General features: G+C 43.0%; 2 protein-coding genes across 2 annotated transcripts in view; both read right to left on the reverse strand.

Moving 5' to 3' along the window:
- Window positions 1-19115, reverse strand: part of col6a3 (collagen, type VI, alpha 3) — a 169557-nt gene that overhangs the window by 39019 nt on the left and 111423 nt on the right. The window contains exons 8-16 of the mRNA XM_084310880.1: window positions 9835-10446; window positions 4645-5256; window positions 3870-4469; window positions 3076-3687; window positions 2529-2863; window positions 2352-2430; window positions 1373-1518; window positions 1174-1266; window positions 336-389 (exon numbers count right to left, since the gene is read on the reverse strand). Coding sequence (XP_084167006.1) covers window positions 336-389; window positions 1174-1266; window positions 1373-1518; window positions 2352-2430; window positions 2529-2863; window positions 3076-3687; window positions 3870-4469; window positions 4645-5256; window positions 9835-10446 — 3143 coding nt within the window. The remainder of the gene's footprint in view (window positions 1-335; window positions 390-1173; window positions 1267-1372; window positions 1519-2351; window positions 2431-2528; window positions 2864-3075; window positions 3688-3869; window positions 4470-4644; window positions 5257-9834; window positions 10447-19115) is intronic.
- Window positions 11175-19083, reverse strand: LOC311225079 (collagen alpha-3(VI) chain-like; the record flags this gene model as incomplete). Its single annotated transcript, XM_084310287.1, has 6 exons — window positions 11175-11186; window positions 15381-15946; window positions 16101-16688; window positions 16939-17538; window positions 17711-18310; window positions 18561-19083. The coding sequence occupies 6 exons, from the start codon at window positions 19081-19083 to the stop codon at window positions 11175-11177; spliced, it is 2889 nt and encodes a 962-aa protein (XP_084166413.1).

The following is a 19115-nucleotide window of genomic DNA, read 5'->3' on the forward strand; positions in this document are numbered from 1 at the left end:
AGTGATGATGAAGGATGCTTGTTGACACCTTTGATGGAATAATTTGTCCACATGGGACCGTATCACCACTGTCAGATCTATCTATCTTATATCACCGATGTCAAAGTAAAAAACGACTGAACAACGCCTTCTTTTCTCGATCCTCTGATTAGAACTGTTGCCTGTCCAAAGGAAGTGACAGTTAAGATTGGAGGATCAAGAAAACAGGGCAGGGTTTGAGGTAACCTAGGTACATTTCCACATTGTTGTCAAAGAAACATTGTAAACATCTACTGTAGTCATTTGTCTTTTTTCTTCTCTGAAGACCTTGCTATAAGCAAAGAGGTCAAACTCACAGGTCCGCCTTCATCTCCAGGATGTCCTGGACTTCCCAGTCCTCCTGGACCTCCCTGAAAGACAAAAACAACAACACAAATGCATTAGCGTCCAGTCAAGAGCTGATCTATTAGTATTAGCAGGTCTTTTTAGAGGTCACATGGATAGATGGATATATATTTCTATTTGTCCACTTTCGGATAGATATTTCTATTTGTCCACTTTCGTGGGAAATTTGGCTTTGGCTCCACCAGGTTGCAATCGACAAGACAACAGTACAAACACCATGCAGGCACAAAAGACATTGGTCCAAAACAGCCAAATACCTAGACAAAAGAGAAACAACAACAACAAAAACACAGACAGAGCTTCAGGTACTTAAGCAGTACCATGGTTCAAATGAAAATCTAAGAATTCATCAGAGCAATGGCATGTGGGATGAAAGACTTCTTTGATATGTTTTTTTGGGGCTAGAGTAACTCTATAGCGCCTTCCAGATGGAAGCTTGTGAAACTCACCATGAAGGGGATGCAAGGGATCAGACAATTATTTGCTGAGCCTTGGACCTATTCCGAAGTACATATAAATCAGACAATTGTTTTTGTGGTTTCCCTATAATTCCCTTTACTGGCCATGTTAAAAATCCTTGCCAACTTGTTCTTATTCTTGGGCCCACATTTTCCATACCAGGTTGAGATATCAAACGTTATAACACTTTCAACAAAACCTTTGTGTACCAGCTCTAGAATTTCCCTACTTTCAGCAGAACTATTCAACTTTCTTAGAAGATACAAGCGTTGAAGATGTATTCTGTGTGCATGTCTGTGTGGTGTATCTTCTCATTAGGATATCAGTTACCTTGGGACCTGGAAGGCCAACTGCTCCCCGGTCTCCTCGGGTACCAGTGCACTTGCATGGCACTGCACAGCACTCCCTTTCTGCAATATTGTCCTATACAGACAAAAGGAAGTCAAATACGCAGCTCGAGAAAGGAAACGAGTAGCGCATAATGTAATGCATAATGTCATAATGTGTTCCGAGTGCTGTTGCAACTTACCAGTTCCTCCATCAGCTCATAGTCCAAGTCCATGATGTTGACTCGTAGAGGCCTAGTGTACCTGAACCCGCGTCCAAACTCCAGCAGCACGGCCTCCTCAAACCTGGGCACCCGCTCCAGACCCACCAGGATGAAGCTGTTCACACCTGTTAGGCACATCCATGCAAAGATTGTCTATAGTTCATACACATTGTAGATTTACCACAGCAATACTGTAGTGATTCACCATAGTATTTCCAAAGTGTAATATTATAGAACTGAATGGTGAAGCACTAGTATTGCTGTGATTTTACCATAGAAATGCTATGTATCTTTAGTATAGCATTTACTATAGCATTTTGATAGTAATTAGTGCATGTGAGAAAGAAAACACAGTAATAATATAGTTTTACTATAGTTAATTTTTGTATGGGCAGAGTTGATAGAGTTGTTAAATCTGTATTTGTTGGTCACAGAGGCACTTCACTTAGCAAAAGCGAAAGGCCTCTCCTCTGTCCTGATTCTCCTAGATCTATCTGCAGCCTTCGACACAGTCAACCACCAGATCCTCCTCGCGGCCCTCGCAGGAATGGGAGTGGCTGGCTCTGCGCTGACATGGCTGTCATCATACCTTAATGACCGCTCCTACCAAGTGTCATGGAGAGGGACCCTGATGAACATTGTTGCTCAGCTGATAGAGTTGTGCCCTTCCTGATGGCTTGTCGTACAGAACTTGTAAGTCGCTTTGGATAAAAGCGTCAGCTAAATGACTAAATGTAAATGTAAATGTAAAGGGATGCAGACCATGGCCAATAGTACAGTGAATTGAAAAGGGGTGTTACACTTGTAGCCTCTCATTTCTGTGGCTTGAACAAACATTCAATTGAGGCTACAAGTGAGAGACAACCTTTTTTCAATTCAAATCTTCACGTGGGACATCAGTACAGGGTTCAGAATGCAGAACATTTCAGTGCAGTTTGTGATTATCCATCTTTGTTACCTGATTCGTCAAGCATCGTGACTCTTCTTTTCATTTCATCATATGGGGCATCAATGCCATCTGTAAGATGAATGACAACCTATGGAGGCAAATAAAAGTACCATTCAAATATAGATTTCCTCACATGTCTATGCATATCCGTAATAAAAAGTGACAGTAACTTCTTTGCTAACCCACCTTGACAACATTGTCCTGTCTGCCATTGAACCTTTCTTTGTAAGCATCAATGGTTTCGCCATTGAGGACAAAAGGGCCACGGCTACGCAGAGCCCTGAATTCCTCAAAGAGCTTATCAGCATTGTCTGTGAAGTCTAGTTGGACAACTGTGGAGGCAGAGTCCATGGCCAGCATGCCCACTGAAACAGAGGGAGTCTGGCCCGATGAGCAGCTGATGGACGCCATCTTGGAAATCCTCTGAAGGATGGCACCCATCTTATTCTGGAGGTTGGTCTGAGCTGTGAAGATGTTCTGGGAGGAGACGTCAAAGCCCACCAACACCTCCACACTGCAGGCTGTGAAACAAGAGCAGAGATTATTCAGCCCATTTTGATTATTTTTTACACATTTAAGTTTTTAACAACACTTTTGGCCAACATAACATTATGGCATTAATAACATGCATTATCTTTCTAAATAGTCTATACAGTTGCTTTAAACCATGCATATGGAAGACAGTTGATACACAATGTACCCATTCATCCCGAATATTGTATTCCTTCCTCACCTTTCGGAGCTTCCTGCACACCGGTACACAGTCTTCCCTTCACTTCGTCATCCAACGTCTCCAGAATCTGCTCGTTGAGCTCAGAGAGCTCCTGGAAGGTACTTGCCCGAGCCACCATGGTGGACACACTTCCCAGGTTTTCCAACTCATCCTCAATGTCGCCCACTCCCACGGCATAGATTCTCACCCCGGTGGCCTTCAGTGCCAGGGCCGCTGCCTTGCCGTCATCCGCAGAGCGTCCTCCAGCAACGACCATCAGGATCTGTGGTATGCCCTCCTCCTTCCTGCTGCCCCTAGCCTTGACGAAGTGGTTATCCTGGACGTAGCGGATGGCCGCACCAGTGTTGATCCTGCGCCCCCCCTTGTACTCCGCCCGGCCAATGGCACTGATGATGTCGTCCTTGTTCTTGTACGTGTTCAGGTAGAAGACGTCGCTCACGTCTGTGCCATAGTGCGCCAGGCCAAACTGCAGGTTGTCCCTCTCGGTGTAGAAGAGGTCAATGAGGTTGAGGATGAACTCCATCACCTCCTTGAAGTTGTCCCTGCCCAAGTTAATGGAGCCATCCACCAAAAATACAATATCGGCTTCTTTAGCCTTAGGGAGGCCTGATGCTGTGAGATGGAGATTAGGAGGGATGAAGAAGGGGGGAGGGGGGAAGATGGGAGGAAAATGTATTCAACAGAAATATAATGCTCTGCTATAGAAGCATACATCTATAATTACTTTGCAATATTAAATGTACTGTATTATTTTGTGTCTGTCTACATATGACTACATTTCCCACAATACTCACTTGTTTCCACATAGATTGTGGGGGGTTCCTCTGGGATAGTCCCATTTAGCCTGGCAATAAACCTCTCCTTTATGACAGGCAAACTAGGGAACGTTGGAACCTTGAGAACATCATCTGGGGATGTGGCAATTTGGGTGAGCTGCCTCATGTTTGCTGTGTCAGTTCCAACACCAATGCAGTTGACCCGAGATCCTTTGAGCAGAGATCCGTAGACAGACACGTCACTAGTGGAACTTCCGGCTGTGAGAACCACAAGATGTTGGGACGCCTCAGCTGTACGGACACCAGCGGAGGGTTTCAGCTCATTCCGGACCACATAGTCAATGGCATCAGCCAAGTCTGAAGACCGGCCACCGATCTGACGTAGCCTCTTGACAGCTGAGATAACGGCTGGTTTGTTGGTATGTGAGTTAAGAGAGAATTCTGTCTTAGACCTATCTGAGTACTGGACAACAGCCACGCGCACTTTGTCTAGGCTTACATCGAGCTGTTGGACAATGTTGATGATGAAGTCACGGATGTGGGCTATGCCGGCAGAGCCAGTGTTATCGGAACCATCAATGAGGAAAATGATGTCCTTTCTCCCAAGGTGTAGGGTATCTGTGGAATGTAACATAATGAATATAACATAAGGACACTTTGATGGTGAAGAAGGTTAACATTTACAGTTATTTGTATTATTTTCAATTTAAAATTCAGTTTATAGCCATTATATTGAAAGTTAAAAACAACATTGAAAATGTTATATTGAAGAAATGCAAGAAGTGTTTCTTACTCGTGTCTGAAGGCCTGGCAATCTCCTCAGAGGTCATGGTGTTGACTGAAGCAATGAGCTGCTGCTCTACATTTGGAAGCTGTTGGAAATTGTTGACTGTATATACGAGCTCAGGCTTCAGGGAGATCTGTCTTAGTTCATTGGGGTCTGCATTTCTTGAGCCAATAGCTATAGGGGCTACCAGGCCTTTCTTTAATTGGTTTGCTGGACCAGATACGTCATCTGTAGACTTGCCGCCTGTAACTAGAATGAGGAACTGAGGCACGCCCTCCTCTAGACGACTTCCCGCTGACCTCTGGTAAATGTTTTTAGAGACCCAGTCGAGAGCACGACCGGTGTTCAGTTGGTTCCCACCTCTGCTCCGAAGCCTTCCCACAGCCTGGCGCACCTCATCTTTGGTGGAGAATTCATTCAGGAGAAACTCCATCCTGGCATTGTCACTGTATTGCACCACTGCAATTCGGACACGATCCAGCCCTACATCCAACTTATCCACTACCCTCTTTATCATTTCACGGATGGCGGGGAACTCGCTGCGCACTGCTGTTGTGCCATCAATGAGAAAGACGACATCCCTCTTGTCCCCACCAGTAGGCACAACTGTTGTGATAACTGTAAAGGACAAACAACATGTGTATTTTAACATCTGTGTTTCTAACAAGTTACAGTATAAGCCAGTCATCTGTGTGACTCAAATCATTATGTCACTTTTATGGGTGTAGTGTGTGTGTGTGAGTTTAGTCTGAGAAATATCCCATTGGACCGAAGCCAATTAGTCCAGACAGTCCATTATCCCGAAAACAAAAACATGTTTTGCCGTTAATATCTTGATGTATTTTGACATGCAAACCATTGTTTCAGAAAAAGCCAAGGTACGGCACAATTAGGGGGAGATCAAAGTATGCATGCTGCCTAAAATAAAGCCACAGACCCCTCTCTCTCAACACAACAATACAAATCCATCTACATCTCGCTCACATTCACAATGCATAATGTTTGCATGTAATGCTCGACTTAAGAGAGAGCAGTGAAAACGCCTGTCATTTTGGATGTACGGGTCGCCATAATTATTTTAAGCACAAAGGGGGAGTTCAAATAATCCTACAGTATATGAAGGAGTGGAGATAAAAGCAGGGTTTTTTGGCCACCAAACTAATTGGGGAGAGAATAACAAATACCTATTTTGCCAAACCTATTTCAGCACCACGGACAGCATTGTAGCACTCAAATTTACACTTACATACCGTAATTTTCTGACTATAAGCCGCGCCTTTTCCCCCCATTTTTCGACCCTGCGGCTTATATAACAGTGCGGCTAATCTATGGATTTTTACAGCTAACGGCCACTAGGGGACATCCTAAATCTATGGATTTTACAGGTTACAGTCCAGCACCTTTAACTCTCACTCGCTCTTCTCTCACAGGCACACAGCTGCTGCAAGTTAATAAATGGGAGCTTCCTCAAACAGCCATCTCTTTCCCGACAATCCCCTCTGTGCACGAACCCTTACATATGGTAATTAAACATTAAAACACCTGCGGCTTATAGTCCAGTGCGGTTTATATATGTACACATCATTCAATTTAGCTGCTGCGACTTATATTCAGGTGCAGCTTATAGTGCGAAAATTACGGTATGTAAATATATTACTTATGGCGATAGCATAACATACATTATGCACCTTTTTCTTTAGATATTTAGATATTTTAAGCAAGAACGGGCTGCCATACTGCATTATTCTTCCATTAACCAAACACAAGTTTCTGATGATTTACTCAAGATCCGGTCAGAGATCTGGGCCCCGTTCCCCGTACCTGGATAACTGAGTTAGCCGGATAACTTTCGGTCAAGTCTGACTTAAGCCGGACTTTCCCATTCCCCGAAGCTGGATTGTCTAAATCACCATGACAACAGATCAAAAAGTTTGAGCCTGGTCGAGAGCAGGGTTTAAGTTCAAGTTAGCCGGATGAACCATAGCCACGCCCCCGCAAAGAAGTGACAGCCCGTTTCCTGAAATTATTCCCACAGTCTACGATCTGCATTATACCATTCTGAATTACGTTTTTGTGCTCCATTCTTCCAGAGGGGGCTTTTGAAATGTAAAATAGACCCAAAATGCTGATACTAAATTCACTTTGTCCTAAATAATGCACGTTATATTATACCGTGGCGCTCGCTCGGTGCGATGTACACATTATGTGGTTATTTTAACAACGCGCAGCATTGCAAATGTGAATCCCGCGGGGATATCCTTAATGATTGAAACCTATCGCTCGTTTGGCTCTGATTCCTTTCATATTCTCCGCTGTGGATGAGGAGCGAGGAAGGAGAGGAGCGCCTGGATTTTGTTTCATTCAAGCATAAAATTGAAGTGTCTATGCGTGGATTGTGGATTTTGTGTGATATTGTAACTGGGATTAAAATGTATGATGAGATGCGCTGTTTGACGGATTTGAGAAATTGAATGAGCCGTTGACGTCATATTAATAAATGAGAATAAAGAGATAAAACTTCATTCAAAATAAAGAATATTCTAAACACGGGTCTCTCGTTCATTAATGTATAAACAATGAATTTGGCACAGTGGCGCAGCGGTAGTGCACAATCCTGGCAACCGGGCGACCGGTGTTTCCAATATAATTTTTTGGAATATAATATTAATGATTATACGCAGAAGTAGCCTAGTTTTAAGTAAAAATATTATAAATCTACATGCATTGAGGATGTCATTCTTTATATAGCTCTCAACGTGCACCAAATTGAATTATTCCTACATTGCAAAAAGAAGGAAAAGACTAGGAGAAGTGGGATTCAAACCCGGGCCGCCTGTGTGAAAGTCAAAAGCAGACACCGTTACACCACAGTGTAGATAAGTAAAAGATCCACCATACATCAATCAATGGGTAAGAGAGCCGTGTCCTTATTCCGTATAACAGTTTAACTAATTATTTTCGCTAGCAAGATCTCATTTGATTATCCATTCCATAAACCTACTGCCAGCAGGCAAGTTTAAAGAAATATAATCTGATTGATTGGGGTAATGAGGGACTTAAAATTAGCCTATAGATAACGCATTTAACTTGTCGGCGAGGCGATTGAGCCGTAATGCAATCTGTTAATAAAGTTTTAAATCAATTAATCAATCAATGCCGTTAAAAAATCAGGATCTCTGCTATCGATACGTGATGGCTTTTCAACTGAAGCGGCCGCGCGCACTTATCCTGGGTCTCAAGTCTGGTTCTAGTTAACGAGACTGAATCCACCTTCGAGGAACATGAAAATCCCGGCTTCAAACATCGGGTTAACTGAAGCTGGATAATGGGACTCTTGATCGACTTAGTTGAACGAGGTACGGGGAATAGGGCCCAGAGATCTACAGTATTAGGCTATGGAGGACAAGAATATGGTTGAGGTGTTTTGTTGTCATGTCATATAGCCTAGTAGGCAGGAGACCTAAGACATGCTGCTATCCATGGTGGATTTGACAGAACCACCACACTAATATACACAGTTCAGTTATTATTAGGGATGTCCAATATTATCGGCCTACCGATATTATCGGCCGATATCGGCATTACAATGTGATATCGGAAAATATCGGTATCGGTTTAAAAAAATTTATAAAAAAAATTACATTTCTATAACCTTTATTTACCCAGGCAAGCAAGTAAGAACAAATTCAGATTCAGGGGGGGGGGGGGGGGGGGGGGGACCCTGCATATATCGGTATCGGTTGATATCGGTATCGGAAATTAAGAGTTGGACAATATCGGTATATCGGTATCGGTAAAAAAGCCAATATCGAGCATCCCTAGTTATTATGATAACACACCAGCAGCTATTGACGACCATCCAATGGATTTATGTACATTTCAAGCTATGGATAATAAATGTTTGCAAACCTACAAGCACGCTTCTGTGCCTGTGAGGACAATAATATAAATAGGAACACGGACCGGATAATTTTATTAATCTACAAGTCATTAATGGGCTTACTTGGTGTGAGAGAGCCTTGTTCGGAACCCCTTGATTACCTACTAGAAATTAAGTAATTCAATGCATTTCTTTTTTTTAATGACTGATGATGATAATCATAGGCACAGATTCCATGGGTGCCACAGGGCCTATGTGTGTGTATGTTGGTCGCTGTTCATTTCCTATGGAGCTGAAATGCATGCTTGAGGTTTATCTTGGGCATGAGGGTGGGACATTCAACTCTATTGAGCACCCACCTGCAGAAACATAAAACAGTGCCTACAGTATGATGACAATTATACCTCCGCTCTCGGTCCATGGTGATGAAACATGCCAAAATAGATAGGATGAAAGGCGTTTTCACTGCTCTCTCTAAGTTGGGCATTACAGATGCAGCCATGAATTGTCTGTTGACCGACGTTTGGGCACTGTATTAACGGTAACGATGACCAGCAGGGGCGCTCGAATACAGCACGTGACAACGGCCCGACACGCCGGCTGTTTGTTCATTCATTGGAGGAGCTCCGCGCTCGATAAAGCTCGAGTTACAGTACATTCAGCACGATTACAGCTGGTGACTTCATTCATAGGACGCTACAATGTCCTATGTCTACAGACTATGAATTAATGTTGCTGAATTAAAGAATTAATCATTAAAATGTGTCAAATCAGCAGTCAAAGTGTATATTTTCAGCAAAGATTAGGCATTGTGAATGTGAGAGAGATGTTGATGGACTTGTATTATTTCATTTGTGTTAAGAGAGAGAAATATGTGGCTTTATTTTAGGCATGCATGCTTTGGTTTCCCCCCTAATTGTGCCGTACCTTGGCTTTTTCTGAAACAACACCAAATAGTTTGTGGAAGAAAAATCCACGGGGCAACAGCACAATGTGTTTTGTTTTCGGGATAATGGACTGTCGGCCTAATGGGCTTTCGGTCCAATGGGGAATTTCTCGGACTATTGAGAATAATGGTCTGTCGGACTTATGGCATGGCACATTATTTTGCTGTTAGCTGATGTTACAGCTAATCCTAGCTAGTGTTGTCTTTGATTAACACTAACATGCTGTAACATTTGGTTTATTGGTACAGTAGCTAACGCTAGCTAACAGCAAAAGAGGATGTGTTAGACACTTCCTTGTGGGGTAGATAAGGAGCACTATAACAACATTGTTTCAAATGTATTTTGTCAAAAATAAGTGCAGAACATTACCCTCATAGGTTGGGAAAACTGGACGCATCGCAGCAATGTCATCATCAGACAACTCAGTAATAGTGGTAATCAGTGTATCCTGGACGGTGTACAAGCCAGGGAGGTCCTCCACTGTGTAGGCGAAGTTAGGAACATATGAAACCACCTGGAGCTCTGTGGGGTTAACCTCTCTGGTCCCGATGCTTAAGGACAGAACTCCTGACTGTTTTAGAGATGTCGCTGGCCGGACGATGTCATCGGAGGACTGACCGCTGGAGACGACAATAACAAACTGTGGTACACCCTCCTGCTTCCTGCTGCCACGAGCTGGTGTCAGAACATTCCGACTGACAAACTCCACGGCCTGGCCCAGGTTACGTTGGCGTCCTCCAATCTGCCTTATTCCCCCGATGGCATTTAAGACGCCCTCTTTGGTTGAGTGGGAGTTCAGGTACATATCAGCATTCGGAGAGTCACCATACTGGACCACACCGATCCGGATTTTGTCCTCTCCTACATTGAGGTTCTCCATGACCCTGCGCATGAACTCCTGGATAATGGGGAACTCCCGGCCAACACCATCAGAGCCATCGACGATGAAGACCACATCCTTCTTGGAACCCTGGGACTCGGCTAGGAGAGAGAGAATAAAACATGGACAATTATTCTCTGCTAGTGATTCAAAGTGATAGATCATCAGATATATTGAAAAGAGCATTTATTTGGTATTGTTCAGTACCCCCACTTTTAAATAATGACGGAACACCAAACAAAATCACATATTTCAAGTGTCCTACCTCCTTTACAGAGATTGTGTAGAAAAAGGCACAGTCTCAATGTTTAGTGGATTCTGGATGTCACAGATAGAGAGTTTCATTGGGCCATTTTAAGATGATTGTGCACATATCCATGTAACCTAGACTACACAGAAATAAAGTAGGATCTATAACACCATCCCCAGGCCCTAGCATCCTCCAGACAGTGAATACATGGTCCTTAACATGATAGAGAGCTGCCTTTGTTCAGGGGCTTACCTCCATTCAATGTCATGTCATTCATAATGTCATTCATAATAATGTATTTTGTGTTAGAATTCAGACAGAAATTACACTGGATCTTTATTTGGACATCAGAAACTATCTTTAACCTCTTTTTTCAAAAGAAAATCTGAAATACAAAATGTTACTTCAAGGTTGTGCTAGAAATGGAAATAAACAAATGCTTTGTTTGTATGAGTATATTGACTCAACTATGGTAACTTACCTGTTAAAGTAATGGCATTTAAAGTAAACGGTGCATCTAATAAGATGTCCCGGAGTTCTCCAATTCAGTGATTGGGAACACAAAAGTGGTATTACTGTTTAGCGCAGTTCCTGGAGGAATGAACGGGGGTACACAGGTACACAGATGGCTGTCTAACACTATCACTGGAGGGTCCTGCTGAGAGCACAATCAACATTTACGCAACTCCTTTATGATGCCGACTGCCAGCAAGGGTTTTAAGGACATTGTTTCGTTGCCTTCCTCCCTTGTGCCTCAGTGTTCGAATCATCCTGATGATGGTGTCCTTTTCTGAATGTGATTCCAAGAAGAAGTTCACTGTGGTCAGGTGTCACCACTGTACTGTACAACTGCGACTCTATCCCTATTTTAGCTACAAAAAGGTGTTCTACAATTCGCACAAAGTCCGCCAGGGCTACCGTCAGAGCCATCAATGAGGAAAATGACATCTCTTCTGGTGTGTGATTCTGCAGAGGAGAGTATCTTGTGTAGATGAAAAAGGTAATACTTTTGGAAGACACTTGAGGGGGAAAGATGGCAGCGTGCTATAACCGTTGAATATAGCAAAGACATGTCAAGCTGCAAGAAGGAAGGCTAACATCCTCCACCACATGGACTGATTTTTCTGAAGTATTGAAAGGGGATGAGGAAACACTATAGCGCATTTAATTTCAAAATGCTGCTTGAAAGATTATAGAATTCCTCAATAATGTACCATCACATGCATGTAGAAGCAAAGCTTATTGTCTTCTTTTCAAGGACAATGGCACATTTTCTTTAGAATAAAATATTGTCAATATGAATCTTAACAAAAGCTGAGAATTAGGGATGTCCGATATTATCGGCATACCGATATTGGCATTAAAATGTGATATCGGAAATGATCGGTATCGCTTACATTTTATATATTTTTTTTTACATTTATTTAACCTTTATTTACCCAGGCAAGCAAGTAAGAACAAATTCTGATTTTATTTATTGTCAAAAGTATGCATAATGTTGTGTTAATTCCACGACAAGATATATGTAATGTTAATTACCTGAAATTATTTAGTTTTTGGGGGGAGGGGGGGGGGGGGGGGGACCCTGCATATATCAGTATCGGTTGATATCGGTATTGGAAATTAAGAGTTGGACAATATCGGTATAGGTAAAAAAGCCAATATCGAACATCCCTGAGAATTGAAGTAAGCAAGATAGATAGTATGTAGACTTATACAACGGCATGCAAATTTCTCGATTCTGATTGGCCATTTACACGTCTTTATTGGCAACAATCCACGGTCCTGGGCTCAGGACCCGCCCACAACCGAATCACATATCACTCCCCGGCTCACTCCGGGAGAAAACAAGATCGCGGACAACAAATGGTTATGTTGAAAGCACCATAACGACTAAATATGAAGCGATTCTGTCAAGGGGAATGTGTTAGTCCTTTAAACAATGTTGGATGATGTAATTGATGGGTCTTGAGTCAATCTAGAACAAAAGAAAAATCGCGGATTGATTGATTGATTAATTGATTGATTTAAATTTCTTCCTTCCTACTTTCTACTGACTGCAGCGTTCTCTCTCACACTGTCCGACGCTGGCGTACCCACAAACACACACACACACATACACACACACACACACACACACACATACACACACACACGCACGCACACACACACACACTCTGTGACACACACACACACACACACACACTCCTGTCTGCAACAGCGGGGGAGTCAGACTGAGAGAGAAGCAGCGCTGTTTTAAGTGAGCATGGTCTATTGAATTGATTGATTGGTTGATTGCTAATTTTATTACTGTACCCCTGGTTTCCAACTGGTTAAGTTTAGGCTAAAAGAAATAAATAAAAAAATAGGGCGAAGAAAACGTTTTTTTCCTATAGGGCAAAGAAAACGTTTTAATTAGTTTTACCTACTTTATATAGAAGCATCTAAGAATGAAGTTCTATGGAAAGTAGGTCTGCATTCCCTTAACAATTGTGTGTATTGAGCCGTACTGTATTGTACCCATTCTGCATCTGGTAATAAAATGTTCAATCAATCATTCCAATAATACACAGTTGGATGTGTTAGTTGGTTGGATGCACTTCAAGCTGCTTCCACATGAGGCAACTTCTCTCAATCATTCCAATAATACACAGTTGGATGTGTTAGTTTGGTTGGATGCACTTCAAGCTGCTTCCACATGGAGGCAACTTGTCTTTTTTGTAGTTGTGGGAACTACTTTTTCTGGCGGATGGTTTTTTCAATAAATCTTCGATTAATGTGTGTTTATTGTATAGAAATAAGGTTGGATGAATCTGGCAGTTGTATAAAAGCTTTACACCACTTGTAGTCGTGATTTGTGACCAATAAACCATGCCTAGGGGGGTCTAACGACCCTCGGCTGCGCCTCGGGCCTAACGACCACCCCTAGGCATGGTTTATTGGTCACAAACCACTCCTGCGCGTGATGTAATGCTTAATTACATTTAAAAAAAATTAAGAGCCGATTCATGGATAGGAGAGTGCATAGAAAACCAAAAGAGGTCTTTCCCAAAGTGTTTAGAATGCCCATTTCTCCTCCATGTTGAAAATACTATGGTTGCAATGTGTAAAACAACAATTGCAATTTTATAGATGTGTTTATAAATTGTATTACTAGATCTAGTAAACACTGCACAGGAATTAGGTGTTTTCTTCCAAAAGTGGTTACAGGTAACACTGGCGAAGAAGTCAAAGGAGGATCCACAAATTACAGTGGACAGATCATACATGTTGTTGAGAAGAAGAAAAAAATAAACCACTACATTTTTTTAAAGACTGACTTGACAAAGGAAAAGTAGTCTAGATTAACAGATCAGATGAATAAATGTAAGGTATTCTTCTTAAGAATTGCAATATTCTTTAGTGATTCCATGCTTGTTTTCTCAAGATGTCAGATTCTTAAAAATCTTTGATTAATCTTTGAAGTTCAGATTTGACTTCCTTAAAAATGTCCACCCTGATGCAACCTTCCTCCTATCCCCAATGGTAACTAAACATATACTCCATGTGTGTACTGCAAAAATGTTCACAAATGTAGATTCTTTAAAAATCATTGTAGATGTTGAAGATAAAAAGGATCCATACCACAGGGATTATTTCTGGTCCTAATGACTATACTTACCTAACTATGTGGCAAAGCATATATTGGTAACGCAACATGGTAACTTAAAAGTATGTATTGCAAAACACATTAGTACCATCAGCTGAAAGAGAAAGTCAAACGACAAATCACACATACTATGTAAAAACTTTAACAGAGCCTTGTGTCAAGAAATTATCCTTTTTTCTTTAAATAATTTGGTCAATTGAGAAAGTAATGAGGTAGCAAATCTCACTCACTGTGTAGGCTACCATATCTAGTCTCATTGTCTTTTGGCTGTATGCCATCTTGTATATCCAGCAATGTGTAGATTGTCTGTGATGAAATTAAACATACCTATAACGGTGGTTGATTCTGTAGTAACATCAATAACCACTGCCTCCATGGAGGACTGAATCTGCTGTTGAACATTGGGAAGGTCACTGAAGTCCGACACAGAGAGAGCATGACTGGGTTCATGGGAGATCTTCTGCAGTTCTCTGCTGTCAGAGCCCCTGGTGCCAATTGCAAAGATCATGACCCCCAACTCTTTCAGAGCAGAGGCTGGTGTATTAACACTGTCATAGGACCTTCCACCACTTAGCAATAGTAATAACTGTGGAACACCTTCCAGACGCCTGCTTCCGGCGGAGGCAGTGAAGACATTGTCCCTCAAGTACTGGAGAGCTGCTCCAGTGTTGAGGGGTCTTCCGCCTTTGTGCTTCAAAGCTTTGATAGTGTCAAGGATCTCGCCCTTTGTTGTATATGTGTTCAGGTAGAATTGGACAGCTGGTTCTCTGCTGTACTGAACCACTGAGACACAATCTTTGTTATCATCCACATTGAGTGTCTCCACTATTCTCTGGACAAAGTCACGCATTGCTGGGAATCCAGTTCTAGTGCCATCAGATCCATCCAATAAAAACACAACATCCCTTCCGGGAGCACGTCTCTCAGCTAGGGGATATCAAAATTAAAGAAGAATTAGGGTGATTCCTGCATGCATATTGTCTTTTTCCAGGGGATTTTCCCTTTCTTATTAAACAGGGAACATTCTTATCAAGGTACAAGCTAGGAATGATTTACAAAAGAAACACCTTCAAGGGCCTGGTCAAGAGAGCCAATTTCTTACCATGTACTGTTGGTGTCATGGGTGTGGCCCTTACTAGCACTCTGTTCAAGACGGCAAACAACTTTTGTTGGACGTTGGGGAGGTCAGTGAATTCAGACACAGAAAGAGCATGATTAGGGTCGGTGGATATCTTCTGCAATTCTCTGCTGTCAGAGCTCCTTGTACCAATGACAAACACCGAAATGCCCAGCTCTTCGAGGGCAGAGGCTGGTGTATCTACATCATCATTAGACCGTCCACCATTCAGCAGTATCAACTTCTGCGGGACACCTTCCAGGCGCCTGCTGCCAGAGGAGGCAGTGAAGACGTTGTCCCTGACATACTGAAGGGCCGCCCCGGTGTTGAGGGTTCTGCCTCCTCTGTGCCTCAGCCCCCTGACCGTGGCAAGAATATCCTCTTTTGTGGTGTATGTGTTCAGATAGAAATTAACCTCTTGATCTCTGCTGTACTGGATCACAGAGACACGGTCACTGTTTTCTTCTACATTGAGTTTCTCCACCACTCTCTCAACAAAATCACGCATGGCTGGGAATCCATTCCTTGTGCCATCAGAACCATCCAGGAGGAATACTACATCCCTCCTGGGAGTTCTTTGGTCCACTAGGAGCATCAGAAATGAAAGGCAAAATGAGCTCAACATTGCTTAATAGAAAGTGAGATTGATATGTTGGCATGTGTGTTGATTTAAATAACGATATAGGGGTGCACATTCACAAATATTCCTAGGGGGCAATCGAAGCAAGCTGTGTCTTACCTATCGTTGTTGGGGTGACCTCAACAATTACATTATCGAGAGAGTCGATGAAGGACTGCTGGACACTAGAGAGGTCAGAGAACTCGGACACAGAATGGGCATAACTAGGATCAGTAGAAATCCTTTGAACCTCTGTGCTAGAATTTCTGGTCCCAATGCCGAAGATCAAGACCCCATTCTCTTTGAGGGCAATGGCTGGCGTATCTACATCATCATTAGACTGTCCACCATTCAGCAGTATCAACTTCTGCGGGACACCTTCCAGGCGCCTGCTGCCAGAGGAGGCAGTGAAGACATTGTCCCTGACATACTGAAGGGCTGCCCCAGTGTTGAGGGGTCTGCCTCCTCTGTGCCTCAGCCCCCTGACCATGACAAGAATATCCTCTTTTGTGGTGTATGTGTTCAGATAGAAATGAACCTCTTGATCTCTGCTGTACTGGACCACAGAGACGCGGTCTTTGTTTTCTCCCACATTGAGTTTCTCCACCACTCTCTCAACAAAATTACGCATAGCTGGGAATCCATTCCTTGTGCCATCAGAACCATCTAGAAGGAATACTACATCCTTTCTGGCAGTGTCATGATCAACTGAGGAAACAAAGAACAAAATGTCAAATAAACTAGGCAAAGACGGTGCCTGTGGATGATTGATGAATGGTGGAAATTTTTCGGAAACAATGGCTGTTTCAATTTCATTGCCTTTGAAATATGTGATAATCCTCCCTTGCAAAAATTGCGGAACAGGGGTGTTCACTAATCTCTGACAAAATGAATACACTACAGTATCTTGTCAATCCAGCAAAATGTCGGGTGTTATCTGTGATGAGATGAAACATACCTATAACGGTGGTTGATTCTGTAGTAACATCAATAACCACTGCCTCCATGGAGGACTGAATCTGTTGTTGAACATTGGGAAGGTCACTGAAGTCCGACACAGACAGAGCATGACTGGGTTCATGGGAGATCTTCTGCAGTTCTTTGCTGTCAGACCCCCTGGTTCCAATTGCAAAGATCATGACCCCCAACTCTTTCAGAGCAGAGGCTGGTGTATTAACGCTGTCATAGGACCTTCCACCACTTAGCAATAGTAATAACTGTGGAACCCCTTCCAGACGCCTGCTTCCGGCGGAAGCAGTGAAGACATTGTCCCTCAAGTACTGGAGAGCTACTCCAGTGTTGAGGGGTCTTCCGCCTTTGTGCTTCAAAGCTTTGACAGTGTCAAGGATCTCGCCCTTTGTTGTGTATGTGTTCAGGTAGAACTGGACAGCTGGTTCTCTGCTGTACTGAACCACTGAGACACGATCTTTGTTGTCATCCACATTGAGTGTCTCCACTATTCTCTGGACAAAGTTACGCATTGCTGGGAATCCAGTTCTAGTGCCATCAGATCCATCCAATAAAAACACAACATCCCTTCCGGGAGCACGTCTCTCAGCTAGGGGATATCAAAATTAGAGAAGAATTAGGGTGATTCCTGCATGCATAGTATTTTTCCAGGGGATTTTCCCTTTCTTATTAAACAGGAAAATTCTTATCAGGGTACAAGCTAGGAATGATTTACAAAAGAAACAACTTCAAGGGCCTGGTCAAGACAGCCAATTTCTTACCATGTATGGTTGGTGTCGTGGGTGTGGCCCTTACTAGCACTCTGTTCAAGACGGCAAACAGCTTTTTTTGGACGTTGGGGAGGTCAGTGAATTCAGACACAGAAAGAGCATGATTAGGGTCGGTGGATATCTTCTGCAATTCTCTGCTGTCAGAGCTCCTTGTACCAATGCCAAACACCAAAATGCCCAGCTCTTTGAGGGCAGAGGCTGGTGTATCTACATCATCATTAGACCGTCCACCATTCAGCAGTATCAACCTCTGCGGGACACCTTCCAGGCGCCTGCTGCCAGAGGAGGCAGTGAAGACGTTGTCCCTAACATACTGAAGGGCTGCCCCGGTGTTGAGGGGTCTGCCTCCTCTGTGCCTCAGCCCCCTGACCGTGGCAAGAATATCCTCTTTTGTGGTGTATGTGTTCAGATAGAAATGAACCGCTTGATCTCTGCCGTACTGGACCACAGAGACGTGGTCTTTGTTTGCTCCCACATTGAGTTTCTCCACCACTCTCTCAACAAAATTTCGCATAGCTGGGAATCCATTCCTTGTGCCGTCAGAACCATCTAGAAGGAATACTACATCCTTTCTGGCAGTGTCATGATCAACTGAGGAAACAAAGAACAAAATGTAAAATAAACTAGGCAAAGACCGTGCCTGTGGATGATTGATGAATGGTGGACATTTTTCGGAAACAATGGCTGTTTCAATTTCATTGCCTTTGAAATATGTGATAATCCTCCCTTGCAAAAATTGCGGACCAGGAGTGTTCACTAATCTCTGACAAAATGAATACACTACAGTATCTTGTCAATCCAGCAAAATGACGGGTGTTATCTGTGATGAGATGAAACATACCTATAATAGTGGTTGATTCTGTAGTAACATCAATAACCACTGCCTCCATGGAGGACTGAATCTGCTGTTGAACATTGGGAAGGTCACTGAAGTCCGACACAGACAGAGCATGACTGGGTTCATGGGAGATCTTCTGCAGTTCTTTGCTGTCAGACCCCCTGGTTCCAATTGCAAAGATCATGACCCCCAACTCTTTCAGAGCAGAGGCTGGTGTATTAACGCTGTCATAGGACCTTCCACCACTTAGCAATAGTAATAACTGTGGAACACCTTCCAGACGCCTGCTTCCGGCAGAGGCAGTGAAGACATTGTCCCTCAAGTACTGGAGAGCTGCTCCAGTGTTGAGGGGTCTTCCGCCTTTGTGCTTCAAAGCTTTGACAGTGTCAAGGATCTCGCCTTTTGTTGTGTATGTGTTCAGGTAGAACTGGACAGCTGGTTCTCTGCTGTACTGAACCACTGAGACACGATCTTTGTTGTCATCCACATTGAATGTCTCCGATATTCTCTGGACAAAGTCACGCATTGCTGGGAATCCAGTTCTAGTGCCATCAGATC

This window comes from Notolepis coatsorum, assembly GCF_963971535.1.
Source record: "Notolepis coatsorum genome assembly, chromosome: 3".
Classification (NCBI taxonomy): Eukaryota; Metazoa; Chordata; class Actinopteri; order Aulopiformes; family Paralepididae; genus Notolepis; species Notolepis coatsorum.